Genomic DNA, 25,925 nt, shown 5'->3' with positions numbered 1-25,925 from the left:
CCAATCCAGCCTTATGTCTCCTCCTCTTTACTTTTCTTCATTGCTATAATTTGCTTACAGAAGTTTGGTAACAGACTTAACAGTAGAACTGTAGAAGCTCACTTTTGGCAGGTGTATATAAGAAACAAAATGGGCCAAGATTACTTCTTTTGCCAATGGGCTTGGTACATCAAAGCCCGTTTGATGACCAAAGAAACACAGAAAAAAAATACATTCTTCAAGTCCATTAACCATCATGGGTCATACTAGTGATACTACAAATCCGAGTGACCGAGAATCCGAGATAGTGTCCCCGGTAGGGGTGAACAAAAAGTGGTCCGGACCGGTAAACCGGACCGACCCGGACCGTCCGGTCCGGTCCAGACCGGATACATACCGGTCCGGTCTCCGGGTCCCAAAAAATATGGTGACCGGTCTCCGGTCCGGTCCGGTCCGGTCCACATAAACAAATAAAATTAAATTGCCTTATAAATTAGTACCGGTCCTGTCCAAACCCGGAAAAAACCGGACCTAAAGGGTTTCGGTCCGGTCCGGTCCGGGTCCCCTTTTAACCGGTCCGGTCCGCGGTCTTGGGATATGTGGTTATCCGGTCCGCGGGTTCATCCGGTCCGGTCCGGTCCGGTCCGGTTTTGGACCGGTGAGCACCCCTAGTCCCCGGTGGCCGTGGGCAAAGCATTTACCCCTATGGAAATATGGAATACGCGCTCACGAGACTGTGTCCGGTGGAGTTAAGACAGATTTCTTTACCCCACTAGAGTTGGGGAACAGGACGAGTCGGCAAACGGTCCCCCAACCTGGGCCGTGACAGGGTTGGAGCTCCTTGACCTGGCCAGGCCAGGACCGTCCCTCCCCCAGGGCCGGATTAGGGTCTGACCCCGGCCTATGGCCAGCACTAAACCCCATTAACAGGTGTGAGAGCTATTTTAAGTTAAGACGGTTGTGAAAGAAGAATTGAGGGAACATCACACTATAAACTATAAACCAAAAAAAGTAGGTCAAACTACAACATCCAAAAGCATCCCAACCCAACATAATTAGAAAAATTATCAAATCAAAACCAAACAAACAAACTGAGGCCAAAATGATAACAACCTTATTTATCCCACCCCTAACCTGAACAAAAACCTGCTTAGAAATGACTATGACCTGATCCTAACTCAATCGGTCAGAAGTCCATGTTAACGAATGAGCTTAATAATTATCCAGAAAAGATCAAATTGACAATTATCAACTGTTTTGACTTAAAATAATATAAATGAAGCTTCCTTGTGAATTTAATGGTCCAAAATTGAAAATATAAGAGAGTCTATTTCTACAGCATGAACCGGTAACGAACACCTCCGCCTGGCATTTAGATGATGACCCTACATGAAGTGGCTCCACAATAAAACTCAAACCCGAGATGATGTGACTCGCTTTAACCCGAGTAACCGACTGATATCTCTAGGTCAAACTAATTCCAAGCAAAAAGTTAGTGATGAACAAGTGGAATACAAATTGGACCAGAAAGAATAGTGGCTCAAAGGGTCGATATCAGTTACCACTCAGCAGTTTTTTTACCGAGGACAGGTGATCTGATGCTATCAGCCTCCAGCCAAGGTATATCTGTAAACCTCAAAAAACGATAATCTTAACAAACACTCTAATCCTCAATCTACAGCTAGAAATTCAAGGAAACCTGAAAGTCGAGGAGAGAAGCACATCTGTGGTTTCATCAAAAGAATCTAATCCTTTGATAAGCAGCGATTGCAGGAGCACTTGAAACCAAATCCATTGAGTAGGACATTCTGACGAGCATCAAAATCCATACTTGCGTCAATGTAACATATGCGAAGCTCTTCACCTGCAAGAATTACGCAGGAGACACACTACATTCAAACTCAAGTACTGACTCAAAAACACTAAAGAACAAATGTCCTTGGAAATGTGCTAATGTTTATCAGGTATTCAGGTTCTTTGTTATCCAAGTTATACTATCCCAACTCCCGACTAGTGCAGGTGAAAGACTTTCCGGATAACCCATTATGAGAATTGCACCGAGAAATCCAATAAAAAGAAGAGCATTCAGTTTGCTTATTCTGTCAACAATCAAAACAAAGAATAGCAAGTCTTTATCTCCAAAAAGGGTGTTTTGGTCACATGTAATTTAATTTATCCAACAAAATTCTTTCATGCTTCTTAATGTGTTTTTGCATTAGCAGCTTGTCTTGCGTGGAACCATACAGGTCTTCTGTGATTATATTTCGAAAGAGTAATGTGAGTTTCCAATAATGCAACAGGTACAAAGCATACCTTCATCGATGTTACGAAGTGCTTTCAGCCTTGCATGAACATTGTCCATCCATATTATATTCACATTTGGATCTGAAATGGAAAATTCTCATAATCAGTATCAAGCAAACATTATTAGAGCATGCAAAAATTTCTCTTCTAGATACACTAAGTTTGTAGTCTAAAACTAATTAATCGCACTTTTTCACTGCTTTGGAATTCATGAGATATCTTTTTATAGACTATTATTTTGGTTTCAAAATATATAGGTACAATATTTTAAAACGTCGTTTCCCAAAAAGATAGGCGTGACATGCTGACAGCTACTGTATGTTACTTGTGCTACAAAGGAAGCTCTCGGCCAAAGGGAAGCGAATTATACATCCTTTGTTCTTATAGAGGATGACCTTGTGGAAGATGAAGTAATTATACGATTATGATATCATGGAAATGCTACACAGACCTCCCTCCATTCTTCTATTCAAGTGAGAGGAGTAGTTAGTTTGACAGTTGCCAGCTCATTCCATATATATTGTGTCAATTTAATTTTGATAGGCAAACGAAGTAACTTTATTTTCTCATGATGAACAACAGATGTAACTTTTCTGAAATGATAAAACGGAAAAGTATCGATGCATCCAACTTGACAAGGTTTCCCTTGTATTTGGACAAATTAATGGTCAAAGTTGTTAAATGTTAGTCAATGGGATTAATATAAACGATAGGGAGGGGACATGTTATGTATACATGAGTGATAAAAGAGCACAGATAAATCTGATTTACCACAGAGGAACGGTGCTCACCACAATCATGATTGTAAAAAGACGGAAGAATATAAACTGCATTCCCAATCCCAGATTCAGCTTCTACTGATGCTAGTGCGGATGAAAGAAGATCCCCGTATAGTCCACTAACCATTTCAACTCGAAATGCATTAATACGTATACGAGCTAGTACATTAGCGTACCACTGATTCGACAAGACTAGCATGTCAAAGAGCACAATTATTTCCATAAGTGTAAAAATGTCCGCATTCAAAAATGTACTAAAGAAGGCTTAAGGATACATTTCAAGCTTTCCTCTGTCGTATCTGCTGCTTCAAATGCAGTTCGGAGTAGGCTATGCTCCTCTTCAATCTAAAATTAGCAACAATCAATCAAAAAGGGTTCTTAACATATAAGTGTAAAAACAGTCATAGCTATGCTGAATATACACCAAATAATATTGAAAACTTTTTAGACAGTATTAAAAGATAAAGGGCCTTTCTTAGAGGTAAAGTAAAGAGAGCAACAGTTCATATTGAAACATGAATCATATGTGAGACTCGTGGTGCGGCAGCTAATAGTAACATTTCATTCCACGTGAAAGATGACCGTTTTAAAGTCATGGTTTGAGAGAGCTAAACTAGCCAACTGGGGTGTTCATGAAGTGGTCCGGACCGGCAGGTCTGGTCTCCGAGTCCACAAAATTTCATTCCATGTGAGAGATACCGTTTTCTTAAGAGACATTTGAAAACCAGGCAGAATTTATTAAGAATGGCAAACTGGCATTAATAAGTTTGTAACATAAGAATGTTTAATTAAAAATGACTCAATACTTTCACGATTTTCAAGCATACCAACGAGCTGATCATAATCACTGTAAAATTCTACAGAGTACTATAAGTAATCACCTCAGGAAGAACTTGAGCAGGCTGAAGTATGTCGAGGCAATTCTCAGAAGCTGCTCCAGCAATAACCATGCAAGCCAAACGCTTCACCAAAAGCGGATACTTCAAACCATGAGTGCTTCACGAGAATATACAAAACGATTCATTCAAAAGAGCAGATGTATAAGCATCATTGCTAAGAGTTCAAGGATCGCAAATATACCTACAGTATTTGTGATACACGAACCAGTCTGCTTTCTTCTCTAGCTCATAAAATGCCTGTTACGATTGAAACCAAACAAGTAAACAACAATCTATGGGTTTAACCGTTACCACAAACAAAGTACCATTATTTTAACATGAGCAATGAGCATTTAAGCATGTTAATCCGTCACAACGGGATCACCATAATCCCTCCCTGCTATCCTCAAACTAACTACAGCTTCTCAAGTGAAAATGTATGCTGTACAGTTCACACATTCTCTGCGAACACAGAACTAATGACGAATGATAAAATACATCAATTCTCCGTAATAAACAACCATCAATCCATCATTATATGATTATATCCGCTTAAATCCCTTTCCTTTGCACAAAATTTTAGCATAATCAGCTAAAACAACCCAATCATCTATTGCTAAATGGATGACGGTTTCACATACACATCAAATTTCAAATCTTTTTGGTTACCTATCATCCCATGGCAGCAAACTTGTCAATTAAAAACGTAAACAAATGATTGGGACCGAGAAACTAATATTCACAAAAGCTGCAAACTTGTCAATTAAAAACGTAAACAAATGATTGGGACCGAGGGACTAATACACACAAAAGCTCCAAACTTGTCAATTAAAAACGTAAACAAATGATTGGGACCGAGGGATCATCGCTCAGTCATATTCAATTCAACCTCTCTGAATCAAATCAAAATCTTTCATTTCACATAGACAAAACATCAAACACTTGGTGTGCATTACCTTAGATTGTTCCTTACACTCCTCACTACAAAATTGTTCAGTACAATGTCCAGGTTTCAACCTTCTAAGACAAAGATAACAAACGACGTCGCATTTTGACAAAAACGGGTGCGAAACGACAGGGTTAGCTGTGTGAATGAGCTCCCCAGCTGAGATAAACCGCGTGGAGAACACGCCTCGGCCAGCTGACACAGTAAAGTCGACTCGGATCGGTGGGGGACCGAGTCGACTCGGTGAATCGCCGCCGTGATTGGTTGTTGATACGGTGGAGAGAGAAGATTGGAGGATAATTTTTTTGAATTTTGGAGAGAGGTAACGGCTAGTTCTTAGCAATGGTGTCATTGTGTCATGGTGGTTGTGAGTTGGTGGCGGGAAATTCTTAGATACACTCGGTGTACCACGTTATCGTCACAAGACGTGGTTAATTAAAAGTCGTTCTTAGATGTACTCGAGCGCATGAGTTAGCCCGTGTTGGTCATTTTGCTTTCGCTGGGAAAGTTTGGGTCGATACGTTACCTAGGCATACAACTTCTGTAGCGAATTTTAATTTGATGGAAAGGAATTCATCCCGACTTGGAGAATTTTCGTTAATCTTAATTTTCTCATTTATTAAGAATTGTGATGTATAAATGTATAATTACGTGATATACATCGAGGTATATGAGTATTTCTCATCGGTTTACAATACTAACAAGTACGGAGTAGAAATTTACAACATCAAACATGACACGAAATTGACTTAATATGGAGATAAAGACTTAAAATTGTCTTACTCTCGCTTCACCACCTACTACCGGTTGTCTCCTCTGGGTAAAGTAGGTTGACGAGCAAGTTCCGTCTAATAATTTTTCTTCTTAAGAATGAGACCGTCTCATATTATAGAAACTTAAACGGAACAAATATTGCCCGCTGGGCTACGAAGTAGTTAGTTACAGGTTGGTAGTTTGTATATGTTGACTGAATCTTTTCAGCCAGTAGTAAAATTAAAGTACCAGACGTAATTAAGTAGTGTACACAGTAAATTACTTACAAATGAGACAGTCTCATATAAAAATTAGGACGGAAAAGTAGTTTGTATATCTTGACTCAATCTTTTCGGATAGTAGTAAACATAAGAGTACTGGACGTAATTAAGTGGTGTACACTTGAGCATTTCACTAATAATCCTTAAACGACGTCGTATTTGTTTGAAACTTTGTAATTATGGATACATAGATAGAGACAATTGAGAATCACACTACAGTATACAGCCACCAAAGTAGACTAATTAGAAAGTGATAGATGAGACTTTGATTCGTAAAGTGTTCCGTGACGGTAACGTTATCTTATTTTCCATTATCGTGGAAATAATTTCACAGGTTATAGAAAAGTCGACTCTAATAGTAATATTATTACTAATATGGTATTACACCAAAGTTAAGTTCAAACCCGCATAAACATCAGAATTCACGAGAAACGTGATCATTTTATAAACCAAGGTGTTACGTCACCTAGGATATGTCCAAAGCTAGAACATGTTATTGTAAATTGATTTGATATTGCAAATTTAAAGTTGGACAAAAAGTAGTATTTTTTTTGTTTCTTATTGTTGACTAGCTAAATGAGACAATGACTTAAATAATGACCAAAAAAATATCTTATCATACAGCTACCTAAAATTCAGTATTAATAATGAAAATGTTACTCAAGAAATGCACTTGTTTTCTGAGATGCTATTATACTCTCACAGGAAACTTTACTGTCATTCTCCAAAGATCTAGGAAACTTTTTTTAAAGGTTAGCTCTAAAAACTGTTAATTTTTAGTTTTTACAGTCTTGGAAGTTGAAACATTTATTTTCACTCCTATAGTCCTATGTGTAAAAATGTGCTGTAGTAATTTTTTTGGTGTAACTCGGGGTCCATTGTCGATAACAGTGTATAAACTGGAAACCGGGGTGTACTATGAGAGTGTAAATATCATCACCCATTTGTTTGATTTAATATGTTGGTTTAACTCTTCTTTATGTTTTTTTGTTTGTTTTTTTACCTCATTTCTATAGATTAAGGTAGTTTTACTGTGTTATTGACGCAATTTTCATCTTGGTTCATTCAGAAACAGCCTCTTTGTGTTGCTAACAAAAGGGTAAGACTGCGTACATCCGACCCTCCCTTACCCTGCAGTTTGTGGGAGCCATTGAGGCACTGAGGTAATATTGTTGTTGTTGTATTGTATTTTAACTGACTTTATTTGTTAAAAATGTGTACTTTATGGAAGTTATTACAGTTTGAGTTAATTTTGGAGGCATGCTATGACTTTAGAGTTTTAGATAAGACTTTGATCTGATATAGTTGTGTGGTGCGAGAGATACCCGCTCCATTGACATCCCTAGGAAGTAAAATAATAACATACGGAGTAGTCGTGATTCGTGAAGTATGGATCAGCAGTCAGGTGATGTAATTTTTGTTGCTGTAATAATTTCAGTCAGCTGATTTCATTGTGTGGTGGACTGGTGGCCATGGTGGGTCCCAGAGATACCCGCTTCATTGACATCCCTAAAAAGTAACATGCTAACATATGGATCAGCAGTCAGATGATGTAATTTTCACTGCAGTAATAATTTCATGGTAACAGGTGCGGTTAAATCTGTAGTAAAGTTGGTTAAGATGGCAGACAAAGCGACAGGTTATAGCGTGGATGAAGCCCTAGTAACAATGGGGTTCGGAAAGCTGCAATATATGGTGTTCATATATGCAGGAATGGGATGGGTTGCAGATGCAATGGAAATCATGCTGCTGTCGTTTGTCGGACCTGCAGTTAAGTCTGCTTGGAACCTTAGTCCTGCACAAGAAAGTCTGATTACTACTGTAGTATTTGCAGGAATGCTACTCGGAGCTTATTCTTGGGGTTTAATCTCCGACAAATATGGAAGACGGTAAATTTTAGTGTTACCGTCATATTTTTGGAAATTTCGTACTTCTGTAACCCTAGAACAGTTTTTGACTGTACATTTTATTTCTGTTGCATTCCTGCAGGATCGGGTTTTTTGTGCCAGCAATGGTTACTTCTGCAGCTGGTCTTCTAAGCGCAGTATCCCCAAATTACATAGTATTGCTTATATCTCGGTGTTTGGTAGGAATTGGTCTAGGAGGCGGTCCTGTGTTATTCACCTGGTTTACCGAGTTTTTACCTGCACCGAATAGGGGTCTCTGGTTAGTTATTTTCAGTGCATTTTGGACTCTGGGTGTAATCTTGGAGGCAAGCTTAGCATGGGTATGTTTTAACACTTGCTCATCTAATTTTTACTCTAAGAAGTAAGAAAACCGAAGATTAATGAGTCTTTGCCTTCATTGAAAAAAAAAAAAAATATTCTCTCTGTACCCCTCAACTTTTTCATTTTCTAAGATGTACCCCTCTTTTCTTGCAAAAAAAACTTTGACCGTCAATAACTCTTGGCTACAAGTTCAGAATACGATAATTTTTTTTTTCAAATTGACCGTCTTTAAGAGGTCTTCAGTTTGAAAAAAAATTCATCGACGTCTCAACTCGTAATCGGGAATTATGGTCGGTCAAAGTTTATTCGTTAAAAAAACTTTGACCACCATAACTACAGGATACGAGTTCAAAAAGCGGTGACATTTTTTTTTCAAATTCAAGGCCTTAACGAGATAATTGGTTTGAAAAAAAAAAATTAATGCTTTCTGAACTCGTAACATAGGATTATTGTCGGTCTCAGTTTTTTTGTGAAAAACGAAGGGTACACCTTACAAGACGAAAAAGTTCACGGGTATACGAGAGAATCAGCTCTGAACTTGTTCCATTTGCAGATTGTTATGCCGAGATTGGGATGGAGATGGCAGGTGGGTTTATCCGCTCTGCCTTCCCTGATTTTGCTCATATTTTACCCGGCAACGCTGGAGTCGCCTAGGTACTTCTGTCTGAAAGGTAAAAAACAGAAAGCCTCTAAAGTTCTGAATAAAATAGCCAAGATGAATAAAACAGAATTACCTCCTGGTGTTTTACTGACTGATCAAGAAATCGAGCTGAATGGACGAACTATTACTCAAGACGGTACCCAATTATCCGGCCAATCCGTGGATACTCCTAAGTGGAAGGATTCTGATTTGGGAATATTCAGATCACTGGTAATGCTTCTTTCACCTGAATTAGCTAGGACAACTTTGCTCCTGTGGGTAACGTTCTTTGGGAACGCCTTTTCGTATTATGGTCTTGTGTTGCTGACTACTGAGTTGAACAGTAAGAGCAGTTCTTGTGGAACTCACAGGCAATCACATTCTTCTGATACTGTCAATTATAAGAATGTTTTCATCGCGAGTTTTGCAGGTAAGCTCTCCTTTTGTTTCGGAATGGCACAAACACAGTCGCCCTTGGATTTCATACGGATATTGGGATAAGATTCCCTAGTCGCCAGTTTGGCGACTGTTTTCGGTCGCCCGCTTTTTTTTTCGGTCGCCAAATTGGCGACTACACAGTCGCCTGCTTTAGACGCCTTTGACAGATATTCTTGTAGTGGTAACAGTGAGGCTGACATATATATACGCGTTGCTTTCAGAGTTTCCAGGTCTTATTGTATCAGCCCTGATAGTTGATCGAGTTGGTCGTAAAGCTTCAATGGCCGGTTTATTTTTCCTGTGTTGTATATTTATGGTGCCGCTGGTGGTCCATCAGTCGGATGGTGTAACAACAACTCTTCTCTTTGGGGCTCGAGCTTGTATCTCCGGATGCTTCACAATTGTCTATATATACGCCCCTGAGGTAATTATTTATTTATTTATTTTATTTTTTTTGGCAGCGGTAAAGAAAGTTTTCTTAACTAATCATAACTCGTTCAATTTCATTTCAGATTATTTAATTAGGGTCATTTCGAGTTGCGTTAATTTTAGTCCAGGTCCAATTTGGGTTAATACTTTCCCGGTCTAATATCTATTTCTTTGACACAGATATACCCGACCTCAGTGAGGACGACAGGTTTTGGTGCAGCGAGTTCAATGGGAAGAATCGGAGGAATGATATGTCCTCAAGTGGCAGTGATACTGGTACAAGGATGTCATCAAATGGCTGCTATTCTTCTTTTTATCGGCGTAATCTCTGTGTCCGCCATTGCAGTGTTGTTCTTTCCACTAGAAACAAAGGGACTCGAGTTGATTGATAGTGTAGCTAGTCATAAACGCGAAAACCCCAAGGCTTATGCTAAGAAACCCGATGGAAGCACACAATTACAGCATAGCGCGAATCATGTCTAGCTTTATTTATTTGTGCTGCAAAATTTTGTACACTTATGAAATTGTCGAAAGTGCCAAGATTTGTGATGATTTATGGGGGTTTTGCATGAAACGGTCTTATATACTCCCTCCAATCCAATCCAAACTGCCGATTATATTTAATCAAAATTTAAAAATTTATACATAAAATTGACATATTTACATTTGTTATAAAAAGAGGTTTCGGAAAATTATAATTTTGACACAAAAAAATAATATATAAATGAAGAAAAACGTGGGCAACCTGTCGTCTCGTAGACCGTGAAAAGTCGAATGGGTAGTTTGGATTGGATTAGAGGTAAAAAAAAAAAAAAAAAAAAAAAAAAAAAAAAAAGACTTCGATGAAACAGTGAAGAAACCGTAAATGACAAAGCACAGAATGCTAATTCAATAGATCTGTTAAACTGGAGAGTACTAAATAGTTTTCGCAAGATAAGCTGTAAACTTGTTTCAAAACGATACATCTTTCTGCGATCAACTAAGATTCGACAAGCAGAGGAGCTAAATAAAGTAATCTAGTTTACGACTACAACGACAAGCGAAAGAATTAAATAAATGAATCTAATTTATCGTTACAGCGAGGTTTATGATGTTACAACACGGATGCTAGTACAATTGAAATTTACAGACATAAAATTACATTCCTTAAATGGAAATCGATCACGATTAAGAATGAACCAAACCCCTGGCTCCAAACAGTGACAGAAACAACTAATAATAAGCTAAGTAAAATTACAGGCAGTTAATACTTAATGGGTTGTTGCTCGTGAGGACCCTCGTTAACATCTTATTCCCAGATCCGTTATGAAACGGTATCGCTTGTGAAACCAACCTGTAAGCATTCCTCTTTAATTACAGGGTTAAGAGGTTAAACTTACACGTGTCACATGAGATGTTTCAATTAAGTTTATGTGGAGATAACTTCCGCTGCTCGATAAAACTCAGCAATCCTCTTCGCCTCTCGTTCAGCAAATCACAGAAATGCAAACCGTCGTCCAATCACTATTACACGAGAATTGATTCATCTTCTGGTGGTTGTCTTAATCTAAGTCACAGGTTTAGAAAAGACCTCCAAACCTAAACACCCTGCATGCCAAATGAATGGAGTTGACTAAAGTGACAAAAATAATTTCCAAAAGAAATATATCACACATTCACGGGAAGGGTTAACAAGTTTCGAATCAAGGTCATCACTCGATGATAAGACACCGTCACTCAAGACTACCAGCTACTCTATTTAACTGAAATCTACCCGGGAAGAAAACACAAAGTTGAGTAGAGACATCAGCAACCCATGCAGATTGTCACATGTGTGATTGACAACTGCTACGTCAACTCAAGAAAAGTAACATCACACAAAATTTATTTATTTCTCAACTTTGTGTCATAAATACTTGAAAAACATACAATACATGTAGCCAGATAGGCACTGGTGGCCCCCCGGGGGGTTAAATTTTCGGAATTTTTAGTTAAAATTTTTGAAATGTTTTCGAGTGTCCCTTATATCATTACCACTTCGCCCCCCAAACTTGAATCCTGGCTCCGCCACTGCAGATAGGCAGAATCATATGAAGGGTTTGAAGCTAGAAGAAATCCATCACATTCTCGATGAGTGTTATTTACAAGCTTTATTGAAAGAAAGCACATTTCAATATATTTTAAATTTTACGGAGTATCTAGTAAAATGCCTTTAAGTATCGTCACCAGAGTATTTTAAGAGAGTCTAAGATACTATGCAACAGAATAAATTAAAATCGGTAAGAAAAATGTCGACTGGTGCTTACTTTTTCAGATTTAACCTCAAGTGCCTGTAGTTCAGCATACATGTTTGCGTACTCTTGTTGTGCCTCTTCAAGCTCCTTTCTGAGCCGTATTACCTGCATAACTCGTGAACATCAGTACACAGCAGATGAAGTTATAGAAACCCCTTTCTTTACAACAACATTACTCGATGCCTAAAGGGCTCCCGCAAATTGCGGCGTAAGGGGGAGTACGATGTACTACACAACCTTGCCCATATGTTAGCAACACAAAGAGGTTGTTTCCGGATAACCCAGAATGAAACCCCTTTCCTAACATTATTTTCTTTAAAAAAAAAAAAGTTTAATTGAAACCCCCTCAGGCCAACAACCCTAAACCTTGAACCCTAACTTAACCCTAAATGTCCAGAATTTCTAGGATATCAAGCAGCCAACTATCAGTGGCAGAAAGCACAAGGCACAGTTACTTGACAACTGAATTCATAAAGAAGGGTCCAATGAGCTGGATAAAATTTCAGCCACTCAGCATACCTTGTAATTGAGCTCTTCCTCAGATTTCTCGTGTTCTAAGCATCTGAAACATAAAGCAGACATAAACAATAGTAAAATAGAAGTTTTCTTAGTGAATTTTTTATCCATCAAATAATCATAACTGTCATTTCCATTTATCTACCCGTAGCTTTAGATGCTGAAAACTTACTTTTCTTTAAGTTTTTTGGTCTCTTGCATCAACTCCAATGCTTCCTGTCGATTCAGGGCCTTTGAACTAGTGATAGGCTATGTCACAAAAACATAAATTCGTTAGTATGATGTCCTATCTAGCACACGTAAATTACACCCACAGTCCACCACAGACCCACACACCCTCCTTCCAAAATAAATAAAAATTAAAAAAATAAATAAGTCATATTTAGACACAGTAAATATTACAAATGCATGCAGAGTAACCAAAAAAACTCAAAACTCACTACTAAAGTTAATATGCAGGAAAAAAAAAATAACCACAAACATGATACCACTACAAAGGCACTGCTGGGTTACAGGTAAGCAATAGCACTATCTCTCCATTAGCAGGATAAGTGGATATAAGATTCAACTCCTAGACCTAATTTGCTATATGTATTTTTACGTCTTCCTTCTCATAAACAGCATACTCTTCTCACTTCATTGCTATCATTTACATTGCCTTACTAAGCTGCTTTGTGTTGTTAAGACATAGGTAAGGTTGTGTGCATTTAACTCCCCTTATCTTGCCATTTTCAGGATCCATTGAGGACCTGAGGCAGTAGGTAGTGTTCTGGTACAGTTTATGCTCTTTGTATTTTTAAATATCAACAAATGGATGCAATTCTAGACTCAATTTTGATTATTGGTCCTTGAAAAGGAAGTACTTGTGAGGCCCTTACCTCACCATGTGTTTATAGGGGAGGGCCTTTGAGGCATTGGGGTAATCTTGTTGAACCGACCAACATGATAAAGTTTCACTTTAAGGATATTGCCAAGAGTTTACCCTCTACGCAAAATAACAACATTGTTGCCCAGCCGCTCTTAATGGCTCTTATTCCCCCCGCCCCCCTCAAGAGAGATAGTATCACTAAAGGAGACAATCAGGGAAATTAAGGTTTTCATTAACGTCGGGCAATCAATTGACAGATACAGGTGAAAGCCTCACATCTACCATAGTTCATAATAATAAAAATGGAGCCGAACCTGAACTTGCAGAGAATTCCCAGCATTGTTAGTGTTAGATCCTCCCTTATATTGCCTCTTTGTCCCAAGAGCACAAAGAACATCACCAGGTAACCTCTTAGTACCTGAAATCAAGAGAATTATAGTCATCGTAAATGTGCTGTAGCTGTCAGTCACATAGTCTAACATTTTGTTTGATGGAGGAATTTTGAAGTGAAACAATTTTCTTTTGTTTGAGTAGCAAATTGGGGGCTGGAAGAAAATGGAGAGATTCATTGTCCGTCCTAGAAGCCAAATTTATCTCTCCAATGTAGGAATATTTGGGGTAAATATCTTGCTTCATTCCCCTCCCATTCCACTCCTCCCTTAATCCTCTTCATCCCCACCCTCTCCCTTACCTTCCTCCTAATTTTGTAACCAAATAATGCATAAATGCCGAAGTACCTTGCTGAGGGATACTGCTTGGAGCATTATGAGCTAATTGCTTGGCAGGTAAGCGAACCAAAGGATTGAAGCTCTTTGAACTATAGGACGTGGGTTCTGAAGGTGAAGATGCTGGAAGTTTTTTCTTAACTTGATACCCAATAAGTCCACAGTGATAATCCCTGTAATTCAATTAAAAAAAGTGCATCAATAAGTAAATCACCCAATAAGAGACTAATTCCATGTGTGCTCAAATTTATAATGGCACACAAGCTAGAACACGTTAGTCTTCTTCAGACATAGACATGCATCAGCGATCAACAAAACAATACCTACCAATACTCCCATGTCATTTCCTTCAACCGAGTTTCGAGCTTTTGGAAAAGAGAAGTCCTCTCAAAATCTTGTTTGTTATGGGTAGGTTCAACAAAATTTGCTTCCAAGATCCCTAAAAGACACTTCAACCATTTAGAGCATAATTTATGAAATTCACAATATTCACCTTTACTACGAGTAGATGATAAGAGCATACCTACAACCCCTCTTCCTCTGCTATCCGAATAACTGACAACATGCCAAAATGGCTGCAACAAGATGGAAAAAATTATGAACCGCATAAGCAGTTAAAAGTAGGGTACATGAGACATAGCAGAAGAACTAAGACGCAAACATTCTTAGGTTATCGACAAAATTAAGTACTGCCCTTTTTATTTAAGCTTGCTACTTCTGAGCTAACTCCCGAAAAAGGGTATGTACGGTCATGCAATTATGAAATACCTAACGTGACGAGTAAAGTACAATTCTCACTCACTCAGGATTATGTTGGCAAAATCCCTATTAAGCTCTCGCTGCTATTGATTGATGATTTTATTGTATACAAAAAGGTGCTTAAGAATCACGAAACGAAATCAAGTTGTGAGCAAAAACAGAGCATGACAGCATACACTAAAATCATTGCACTTTTTTTCTCTGAACCTCCTTATCATAAAAAATTTAGAGACAACCTGGAATATGGTAACATAACAGAACCTCAAACTATAACTGATGATATTCCACATATAAAAGTAAAACTCATTGAATTGAGAAAGTTGTCATATGCACGAATACACGTGTAGTAGCATTACTGTTTAAAAGAAAGATTTTAGCATATCAAAAAGCACAGGGCCTCAGTATGCTATGAACAGATTAACAGGGTTTACCAAAATAAGTCGGTTCTTATGGTAAACATTGAAGCCATGTAAATAGACATGAGGAGCTTCCTTCAGGAATCCAATTGTCGTCAGGACTTCCTGCAAAAACGAGGCCGAAATACTTAACACTGTCGAATATAGCTATTTAGTAATTATTAAGAAATACATAACAATCCAAGGCAACTGTAAGGTGAGCATTCATTCAGCATGTATCAAAACAGTACTCAAAAGCACACATTCCAACAAGTACCAGTACAAATAAGGCGTCTCTAATTCATTTTGCAAGACCAAAAGGCAAGAAGCTGCATCTCAAGGTTTAGTTGAAGTCATAGCTATACATTATGTCACTTGTAAAATTCTCCGTCAAAAAATTTCCAGAAATAGATAAAAAAAACATAAGCCGTTGTACTGGCCATTAATGCAGGTAAATTCAGAAGAAAACCACACTTCACGTATGGTATCTCTAGAAATATCCTATGGCATGTTATGAAAATGATGGGTGCATGATGCAGATTTAAAGCATATATTGTATAAATGTACTGGACAAGGTAAAATCTAACAAAGGGCTGCGGTCATTTTCAATAGCATTGTTTATTGATAAACACCATAATTCCCAATTCAACTAGAAACCACATTCCAATTTAAGGCACGGAGTGAACGCACACATTTGAGAATTTTGGCAACATAAAAAGCTCTTCTTTGAGAATTTTGGCAGCATTAAAACATGCACGAACAGATAAAGTTGTTATTGTACGTAGAAAGGCACCCAGTCTAAACAGTCTACAATGGTCTCTAAGGATGACAGTAATCTAAGTAGATTTATGGCATGCAAGAGCAAATGAACAACTGCAAGCCTATTATGTCACAAATGCAAGAATGAGAAATGGAGAAAATGAGCATGTGAAGTAACCTCCTTAGTTCCCGCAGTTTGAGGTCTGTACATTATGAACTCTGGATACTTGAGATCGCATGCTATGCGGTGATGTTCCACGTCTTTTCCACGCAATTTAATACTGAAATTAGGTGGAATATGTAAGTACAGAATGGACATGTACACCTGCAGGAACACAAAGATATATTATATATCCAAGCCTTTCTTGCTTTGAGGGATATCTCAAAAGTCAAAACAACACTTACTCGAAGTGAATAGCGATACTGGCTGCCAATATGATCTTCACTTATCATCATTTTCGAACTTAATTTCTTAGAATCATCAGGAGCTCGCAGGCGAATATCCTGTAACCATACAATGACATGTTAAAGAGCGATCAGGAAAAACACACCAAAAAAAATTCAGTTCTTCAGGACTTTAAAGAATCTAAAGGAAGAATTGTAAACCTGAGAATCACTTTCAAAATCAAACTCTAGTTTTCCATCATCAGTTAACCATAGATTGTAGACAATAACTTTGGTTCCATGAGATCCGAGGTCATCAAACTGCCACCAAATTCAACCAAAATTAAACCTTTCAAAACACCTTAGAGAATAAATTAGGCGAGAACCTCATTAATCCAGCACATATAAACTTGCATTCCATTTTCTCTTATGATCAGAAATCTACAAATTTCAAGGGGTAGAACTGCTTAAAATATGGACATGGTAATAAGACAGAGATGAAAATGCTCAATAAAGACAAGCGGTGTCACTAAGAAAGTAGGAGGAATAAAGAAAAGTGGATTCACTTCTCCAAAAATAAAGAGAAGTGCATACAAGACTATGAAATATTAGACTACACACACTCAATACTGAGTGGACAAGGCACGGCAATGTGAGGAGCAAATGGTACAAGCCCAGTCTCAACAAGAAAAGCGACACGAAAAACATTACATTTGGACGATGTGATGGAAGAAGAAAGCCAAACGATAACAAGAAAAGTACTTAGCTAAATCTACACTTGCAGAATTATGGTCTTGATTGGCTTAGCATCGCTCTATGAATCCTAATGCAAACCGTACCTAGGGGCCCTCTTGCCAGTCATTGTTGTAATTTAAGTATGAAACATCGAATTCTCTGCTTTAGGACAAGTAATTACTAAGCTTATAGTCTTACAGAGTAGAATGAATATAGCCCACAAGGGCTCACTTGGGATGAGGGTAATTTTTATAGGGGTAATATAGCTAAAAGCAAGGGGGAAATGGAGGAGATTGATGGTAGGTGGTGGTAGTGGAAGGTGGAAAGAGGAGGTGATGGCAAACTATTGCTTCGTTATGAAAGCGTTACCCAAGGAGGGAGGTGGGTAGCTATTTCCTCCCTTTATGGAATATGGATTACTGTTACCCTCTCTTTCTCAGTTCCACAAGTGTAAGGAATTTGCGCGGGACACTGGGATAATTGTTGTTGGAATCACTCTTGATGTAAGCTACATGATTTGTGGGAGACTGGGAGGGTACAAACAGCAGTCTTAATTATTTTGGATACAAATGACTAAGGTGGTCCTGCAGGTATGCTAGTAAATCTGGGTTGACAAAAGATTTTGTGTACACGGGCATAACATTGATGTTAGACTGTGGCCTGTGGGCTATAGTGCCTACCAGTGACTTGTGGTGTCTTTCAAGCAGAGTGGAGTCTGCTAGTATTAGCAACTTGGAGGATGGGGACGGAGATGGAATATGGAAGTTTAGGTAGGTGACAGACTTCCTGAAATTAATAAACATAGTGTGGTATACTGGTATTTTCCGTAAGATTAGTTTTCAACAGCTAAACAAACGCACCCCCCCACTGAATAACTCGCTTCTTACTCGACTCTTTACTTGCATACACATACAGCCACTTACAAGTTTCAGGAATCAGAATATACCCTCAATTCATTCATTTATAAGATAAGATCACTATAAGGACTACAAGAAGAGACGCGTGTCAAAGCTGAGAAACAGTAAAAGAACAAAAGGCGGGCCTGACTTTAACAGATATAAGAGCCTGTGAAACCCAGTTGCATTTGCACTACCCTAAATAAATTTATTAGCCAACCGAACAATGGCTTTGTCAAATAGTTGATATTAAAAGTCAACTACTGATAGAAGTTGATAGTCTACGCTCAACAATCTTTAAAATGTGCGCTCTGGTTCCGACTTCCATATCAATTTGTACAAAAACAAGCAAATACACCACAAAAGTCTTACAAAGCTAACCTGCTTCATAAGCTCCGCCTCAGTTGAATATGGTGACCATTGCAAAATGATGGATATATTTGATCGATAATGTTCTTGACCAAAACGATATAATGGCTCATAGGTATCTGTTGATCCATTGAACTCATAATCAACCTATGAAAGCAAAAGGTTCGACAAGTTATCAGTCGCAGACTCAAATGCATGATGCGCCGATCGTTACAAAAAGGAGGATATCGGAGCATAAAAACATGCAGAACTTGAACCTAAAGACCATAGATCCCACAACACACTAATAAAAATACACTACCACTGCTTACTAACCTGCACAGCGCTAATACATAAAGTTTCTTACCCAGTGTACAAAGATGATATTATAAGCAGAGAGAGAAGCGAAGTAGCGGACAGACAGGGAAATCTAAGAGGATGTGTGAATGGGTGATTAAGATCAAAGAGATTGGTGAGAGTATGGCAAATAATAGGGCCAGGTCACAAATGGCCCAAGTGAAGGGATAAAATCCATAACCATAAAATAAATTAAGTGTGGTTATGGAAGGAACGGAGTTGTTGTATGAGTTGTAACTCTTACTTTCTTTTCCATTCCAAATTTTCTTTCCATTACTTTTTCACTTTCTTACAACTTTCCCTTCTCACAATTTCTAGACTACTTGAGGTCGTGTTGGCCAATCCAACATTCTTTAGGAACCAAGGTATTATTATTATTGTGATTGTCGTAGTAGAGAATACACATGATATAGAATATAGAACTCTATAGAGTAAAACTAAAAATACCAAAACTTTATATAGGCACTTACAAACTAAAAATACCAAAACTTTATATAGGCACTTACCATGGGTACCACTATCCGGTCAAGGCCAGTCCGAGACAAATATGTATAGGAAAGAAGTCCAATGCTTTGAGTAAACGTCCTGATCATAAAACAAAGACCATTTGAAAAGTATAAGCACAAAAACAAAGACCATTTGAAAAGTATAAGCACAAATAATAGGAGATGAAACATAAGCATTTTCAACCCCGCCTTTCTACCACCACCTTTTCACATACCTATTTCCAACATTTCGACTGAAGACTATAGCATCAGATCCAAGCCTCATGGTACTGGTCTTGAACCCATTCCCATCTGAAAGATTATAATTGACAAGTCAAATACAGCTTTTTCACAAAAAGAGACAGAGATGAAAGAAAGAAAGGCAATTGAATATAAAGTACATCGTCCAATAGCTGTTTTAGATTCCTTGTCTGAAAATCCAAAACTCATACAGCGTCGAATTGCCTCTGGGCCCATTCCTCCTCCATCGTCTGCCACAAAGTATCAAACATAGAAAATATTACATTAATCCTATAAAATTTGAACACACAGTAAACAGGGACAACTGAAAGACAATATAATCATAGTAATACCTTGAAAGAGCAAGGCTGGGCTCCCATCCCTTGGATTTGAGATTTTATCTACAATTACAAAAGAGGCTCCATTTTGTATCTATTAAATTCAGCAAACAAAAAAAAATGGTAGATCTTAAGTATCATAACAGATGTTTTTTATGCCTCAAAACAGTATTTGATCGACAAAGGTGTGATGGAAATGATAGAAGATAGGGCCGAAAAAGCTATGAGGCACAAAAGAATATATTGTGGTTCAAAGAGAGCAAGGGAAAAGAGCTAAAATAAATGATCATGCACACAGGCTATCATTTAGTTTATCCACAAAAAAAAAGAATAAAGAATGAATCAGTCTCAACCACAACAAGTTCCATTTCCGACGATACAGAAACCACCAAACAATGGAGTATTGCCAAGAAGCATTACCTCATCAATTGCATTGTCAAGAAGTTCTGCAATGGCTGCATAATTAACCAAAATGAGTAAAAAAATGCTCAAAAAAAGGTATGGTATACAAGACACTCGTACCGCAAAGGACACCAAAATTTTAAGATGGAAATACCTCCAAAAGCCCACTTATGAGATGTTGCATTGGAATGCAAAAACTTAGGGTGAACATGCAGATAGTTTTTGCTGTCTGCAATGAAAGCACAGACTGTCAGCTACTGTTAGGAACAAAACTTATGAGCTGTACTGAATGGCAAAAAAACATATACAAGACTGTTGTATTAATACAACCAAACCAGTTACGGTGTATTCCTTGTTTATTCATAGGCTAAATGCTTAGGACCATCTCACACGAGACTCACTGAGTGTTAATAATGATTGAGCTCCCAGGAGCAACCTACTACTGCAACTATTGACATATTTAACAAAAAAGGTATTTCAAGTAAAAAAGCAAGACACTAAAAAATTACTAACTTTGAACTTTGGATCTAGATGCCAGCGGGTCTTCATAATTTCCAGCCTTCCAGAATTGTCGGCAAAGCGGTGCTGGACATATGGATGACGCATAGAAGCCATCATCATCAGTGGGAGACTGTGGTTGCACCAACCACCCATTGCTATTTTGAGCAGTGCTTAAGGTATTTAATATTTTGGTGTCTTTACAATCTTGAATTATGGGAAGGACATCCCAACCAGGAGGAGCCAGATAGGATTCGTGAAATTCTTCATGTTGGATTAAAGTTCCATTAAGTCTTGGTTCTGATTTCACATGATTCATATCAACTTCTCCCATTTTTCGACACTGCAATAGTAAACGAAATGTTAAGCACAGGACCACATCATAATACCCCAACCCAAAGTCCCAAACCACTATACAACAAAACAAAAGAAGTCGATAGAGATCCGCTCGTGGCCATGGAACCATAGTTCAGCTCCACCCATAAGATCTAACTAAACTGTAGGAAATTTCGGCTGAAAGATCTGAGGTAATGGCTCCATAATCCATTTTTAAAGTCCTTGCATGATTTGGTACGGTTAATAGTGTATGAGGGGAAGGGAAGGATTGGTACGGTGTTCACAAAAGAAGCCTAAACGATATATAGTCTTGATTCAAGGTTCTTAAATCTCATAAATTTTTCCATAATTCCATATCTTAGCCTGGAGGCTAATTTATGCAGTGCTGATAGACAATAGAAACAGCCACATCAGTGATGTTAAAAAAAAAGGTCATCGAGAGGCCATCTCTCCTCCCCCAAAAAAAAAATCTTAGACATAAACCTTAAGTTGTGAACTTTTTTCCCCTTAAGTCCACTGAGTTGTTAGGTAATCACAGATCTATCCGCAAACAGAAGGAAAACTAACGGTTCTTAAATGGAAACCCAGACAAATACTTATAGGTATCATGGTGATAGACTCGTAGTTGTCCCAGAATATCTATCCAGTATGATTATATTTCTGGTCATGTAATATCCAATCAACATTAAGCAACAAAAACTATACTAATAGTACTAATTAACTAATGAATGTTTCAATTTCAAAGGAAGTGCCTGGCCTCTGGCCTGTGTCTCAGTCGAGTAGTGGTTCAGCTATAGATAAGAGAAGCTACCATGTCAGCATAAATAAGCGAAAAAAATTACATAGAATTTTTTTCCCCATGCTGGTATAGAATTCATTACACCATCAGCAGGTTAAAAGCTTTATCTAAGAATAGCCAAGATGGTCGACAAATGGCTCAATGAGTTCTGTCTAGGTAGTGGTGCTAGCATCGCAGCACTAGCACTAACTGGTTAGGCATTTTGATCGAACAGTACTTTTCATCATTGACAACAACAACTCATCAAGAGGTTGTTTCCCATAGGCTCATAATGAAAATCTCATCAAGTTGCACGAAATGATGGCTCATGGCTCCTTTACAATAGAAAGACGAGCAGCCACCATAGTAAGTCATTTCACTACTTCACGGTAATCAAACATCATCAGGTAGATAAATTACAATTAAACTAAAGTCATTCAAGAAAGCTAAGGATAAAACTCCAAATATCTTTCACATTAAGCCGACTCAACAACCCAAGCTCACAACTCTAGAAATATCAATCCACCTCCACAGCTCAATTGTACTACGACATCACTCTCTCTTAGTTCTTAAATCTTCATCTGAAGATGATCTACCTAAGATACAGAAACCTCAACCGTCATTTGACTACTTAGCATAGTATTACGCCTTATTCCTATGGTGATAATCATCACATCACAATCTTAATAAAATTCTTGCCATCCATCATTAAACCAAAAAGAAGAATAACTCCTCTTCCAGACTTCCAATACCGCCATGGCACCATCCAACTAAATATGTGCACAGAAGCATAGCGAGAACCAAAATTACATCATTACCTAGAGGGAGCATAATATCTCAACTCCCAATATGCAATGCCCACTTAGTTTCATCATCCACCGGCTAAATGTAAAACGAATTCCAGATTACATTGTCAACATAGCTAGTATTCCTAGTAACCTAACAAAAAAACAGACTTCTCCACCTACCTGTATCAAATTTTCTCCAAAGAAGGGACAATTATGCGATTCTAGACTCCAACTGAAGTGAATAAATTGAAAACTTTTATTGTGAAAATGAAGATCAAAGCATAATTGGAACCAGAAATTAATCCTAACGAAGTGAAACAATTCGAGTTATTACAGTCAACGACACTCCTAACAAAATTTATGAAATAATTCAAGTTATTACTCACAACCAATAGCGTAACTCGAACAACAAATTAACCCTACAAAGTGAAAGAATTCAAGTGATTACATTCATCGACTTGCTCCTAACAAAATTTCCAAACTAATTCAACTGATTAAACACAAGTACGCAACTACTAGCATAACTAAGAACAATAAATTAACCCACCTAAAGAACTAAAACAATTCAAGTGATTGCATTCATCGACCTACTCCTAACAGATTTTTGGAAACAGTTCAAGCGATTACACACCACTAGCATAACAAGGGGCAACAAACTAACCCTAACGAGCTGCGATAATTCAAGTGATTAAATTCATCGACTTACTCCTACCAAAATTTCCAAAATAATTAATGATTACACGCAACCACTAGCAAGAATTAACCCTAACGAACAACTCAAAATTTCCAAAGTAATTAGTGATTACACGCAACCACTAGCAAGAATTAACCCTAACGAACAACTCAAGTGATTACATTCATCGACTTACTCCGAACAAAATGTCCAAAATAATTCAAGTGATTACAAACAACGCAATGACTAGCATAACTCGAACAATAAATTACCCCCAAACATACTAAAACAATTGTAGTGATTAATGATTATATCAGACAATTTCCTCCTAACAAAATTTCCAGAATAACACAGATACGCAACCACTAGCCCCATTCGAGCAACAAATTAGCCCTAACGAACATTCAACAATTTTCTCCTAACATAATTTCAGAAATAATTCAAGTGATTACACACAATCACTGAATAATTCAAGTGATTACATTCAACTACTTACTCCTAATAAAATTTCCGAAATAATTCAAGTGATTACATGCAATCACTAATTAATTCAAATGATTACATTCATCAATTTAATTGTAAACAATTCAAGTGATTACATGCAATCACTAATTAATTCAAATGATTACATTCATCAATTTAATTGTAAACAATTCAAGTGATTACATGCAATCACTAATTAATTCAAATGATTACATTCATCAACTTAATTGGAAACAATTCAAGTGATAACACACTAGTACACAACTACTAGCATAAATCCAGCAGCGAATTAAAAGAAAAACTCGAACAAATTAGAGAAAATTAAAGAATCGATGCGAAACCCTAATGCATGTACCTGGAGATGCTAGAGAGAAGGTACTGCCGGTGCGGAAGCGACTGCGATTGACTGCCGGAGAAGTATCGGCGGCGGCGCAGTAATCGGAGAAGTTCGCCGGTAATCGCAGTGTATAGTTTTCTTTTGGTGTAAACCGGGCGGTTCACCGTCGAAAAGTGTGCAGAAATCGGGTGTATAGAGTTTTCTTTTTATGTAAACCGGAGTGTTGTTCACCGTCGATAATAGTGTATCAAAACCGCGATGTATAGTTGAGGAAAAGGAGAAGACTACGAGGAAGTTGTGCCGGTAAGGTGACGTGGCGTAGGCGGGAAGCGGGGAGACTGGAGACTAGAGACAATAGACAAGAGACTAGAGGAGGAGTTTAATTATTTATTTATTTAATTTACTAGTATAAATTCGTGCGCGGTATTTATATAGAGTTTTTATTTTTTAGGGTATTATTTAAATCGGCAATTCATTAATATTTAATATTTCACTGCATTGTATTTTGATATTAAACAAGAGAATTTTGATTGAAAATTTAATACGAATTGATCCATTGTACTCCGTATTTTGATATGAAACAAAAGAATTTTGAAAATTTAACCCAAATTGAGTAAAGTTATGAAATGTGTATTTTTATAAAAGTACTTTTTTTACCATAAAACTACTGTTTTTTTTGTTTTTCTCATCAGTGCCCCTGAAATTTTCACTTTTTCCAACTATGCCCTTGTGTATGGCATAATACTAATTGGTAATTGTGCCCTTGAACTTTATTAGTTATTCTCGTACTAGTGTAAATCCCGCACAAATGCGCGGTAAATATAGGCCTTTTAATTTTTAATGTATTAGTTATAGATTTTAGATTTATACCTCGCGAATATTTATAAAAAATAACTAATATTAAAATTAATCAAAAGAATTGAATAATTCCATGAATTGTGTTTTTTATGAAAATATTTTAACTACAACAAATTTAAAAAAAAAAACTTTTTTCGTCACGAAGTTAATAATAGGAGATACCGTTTTTATGTATAGATTATTTTAAATGGAAAATTAGTTTAATAAATGAAAATCTAATTTGTTTCTATATATATAAGTTTGAGCACTTTGAAGGGAAAACTTTATAGAAGTTATATTCTCTTAGTATATAGGAGGATTTCTACTTCTAAAATTTGCACCTCATTAATATTTATCCGTTCACTCCATTGTATTTTGATATGAAACAAAAAAATTTAAATGGAAAACTAATAAAAAAATTTATTTAAGTTGTGATTGTTTTTAGTGAATGTTTTTTGTCACGAAACTAATAGTAAGCATGTGTCAAGTTATTTTCTACAGTAATAATTATCGCATTACTGAAAAATTTAGCAACTTGTACTTTATAATTTAATATCAATTTTATTTTATTTTAATGAAAAAATCATAATTATGAATTTATTTAAAAAAATTAGAGTTTATTTATAAGAATATATTCATTGAAAAAATAATAATGTAATGAAATAAAATTTTATTTATTACCTTATTTAGCTAGATGCTTTTTGGAGGGAAAACTAAGAGAGTTTTTATTCTCTTAGTAGTAGGGGGGATGTGACTAAAGTACCCTAACCCTAACCCACTTTTGCCGTTAAGTGCCAATATGTCACGATGGAACCATCAAATTGCAACATTTTTACCAAAATCCTCCTTAAATTCAACTCAAGTCTCAATTCCATCAATTACCCGCCTTTTAAAATCACTCTCAAACCCTAAACAAATGAAGTAATTTCTTGCCCAAATGATCATAAAGAACAAAACTTTAGACCATATAACTTTAATGAAATTCATAGATTCCAGTATTTCCTCAAATGGGTTTTCTTATTTTGATGTTATTTTTACTAATTTTAGTGATTTAATTGAT

At 37.1% G+C, this 25,925-nt stretch overlaps 3 protein-coding genes across 5 annotated transcripts; 1 reads left to right on the top strand and 2 right to left on the bottom strand.

Annotated features, from left to right (window-relative positions):
* Positions 1–1,217: 1,217 nt before the first annotated feature.
* Positions 1,218–5,474, bottom strand: LOC141656326 (histone-lysine N-methyltransferase ATXR4). The gene is made up of 7 exons (XM_074463178.1): positions 4,897–5,474; positions 4,143–4,198; positions 3,944–4,058; positions 3,338–3,407; positions 3,075–3,254; positions 2,293–2,364; positions 1,218–1,843 (listed from the first exon to the last, which is right to left on the bottom strand). Exons 1-7 carry the CDS (start codon positions 5,236–5,238, stop codon positions 1,725–1,727), a joined length of 954 nt encoding a protein of 317 aa, XP_074319279.1. The 5' UTR covers positions 5,239–5,474; the 3' UTR covers positions 1,218–1,724.
* Positions 5,475–6,511: 1,037 nt separating this feature from the next.
* Positions 6,512–10,207, top strand: LOC141656325 (organic cation/carnitine transporter 7-like). Of its 3 annotated transcripts, XM_074463176.1 has the most exons (7): positions 6,583–6,672; positions 6,990–7,083; positions 7,509–7,809; positions 7,910–8,147; positions 8,702–9,218; positions 9,448–9,650; positions 9,836–10,207. In XM_074463176.1, exons 3-7 carry the CDS (start codon positions 7,541–7,543, stop codon positions 10,136–10,138), a joined length of 1,530 nt encoding a protein of 509 aa, XP_074319277.1. In that variant the 5' UTR covers positions 6,583–6,672; positions 6,990–7,083; positions 7,509–7,540; the 3' UTR covers positions 10,139–10,207. The 3 variants fall into 3 exon arrangements, with proteins under 3 accessions (XP_074319278.1, XP_074319277.1, XP_074319276.1); XM_074463177.1 differs by lacking the exon at positions 6,990–7,083 and having other exon boundaries at positions 6,512–6,672; XM_074463175.1 differs by lacking the exons at positions 6,583–6,672; positions 6,990–7,083 and adding an exon at positions 7,188–7,325.
* A 468-nt stretch (positions 10,208–10,675) lies between these two features.
* On the bottom strand, positions 10,676–24,432 carry LOC141656324 (protein MICRORCHIDIA 6-like). The gene is made up of 21 exons (XM_074463174.1): positions 24,047–24,432; positions 20,649–20,976; positions 20,290–20,364; positions 20,154–20,188; positions 19,749–19,827; positions 19,557–19,646; positions 19,392–19,467; positions 19,177–19,255; positions 18,347–18,481; positions 16,557–16,655; positions 16,356–16,454; positions 16,129–16,275; positions 15,228–15,317; positions 14,561–14,612; positions 14,365–14,476; positions 14,050–14,210; positions 13,627–13,730; positions 12,617–12,693; positions 12,448–12,490; positions 11,941–12,033; positions 10,676–11,242 (listed from the first exon to the last, which is right to left on the bottom strand). The coding sequence occupies exons 2-21, from the start codon at positions 20,965–20,967 to the stop codon at positions 11,234–11,236; spliced, it is 1,974 nt and encodes a 657-aa protein (XP_074319275.1). The 5' UTR covers positions 20,968–20,976; positions 24,047–24,432; the 3' UTR covers positions 10,676–11,233.
* Between the last annotated feature and the right edge of the window lie 1,493 nt (positions 24,433–25,925).

Source organism: Silene latifolia, chromosome 5 (assembly GCF_048544455.1).
Source record: "Silene latifolia isolate original U9 population chromosome 5, ASM4854445v1, whole genome shotgun sequence".
NCBI lineage: Eukaryota > Viridiplantae > Streptophyta > Magnoliopsida > Caryophyllales > Caryophyllaceae > Silene > Silene latifolia.
Note: the sequence above shows the minus strand (reverse complement) of the source record. Positions and strands in the feature narration are given on the sequence as shown.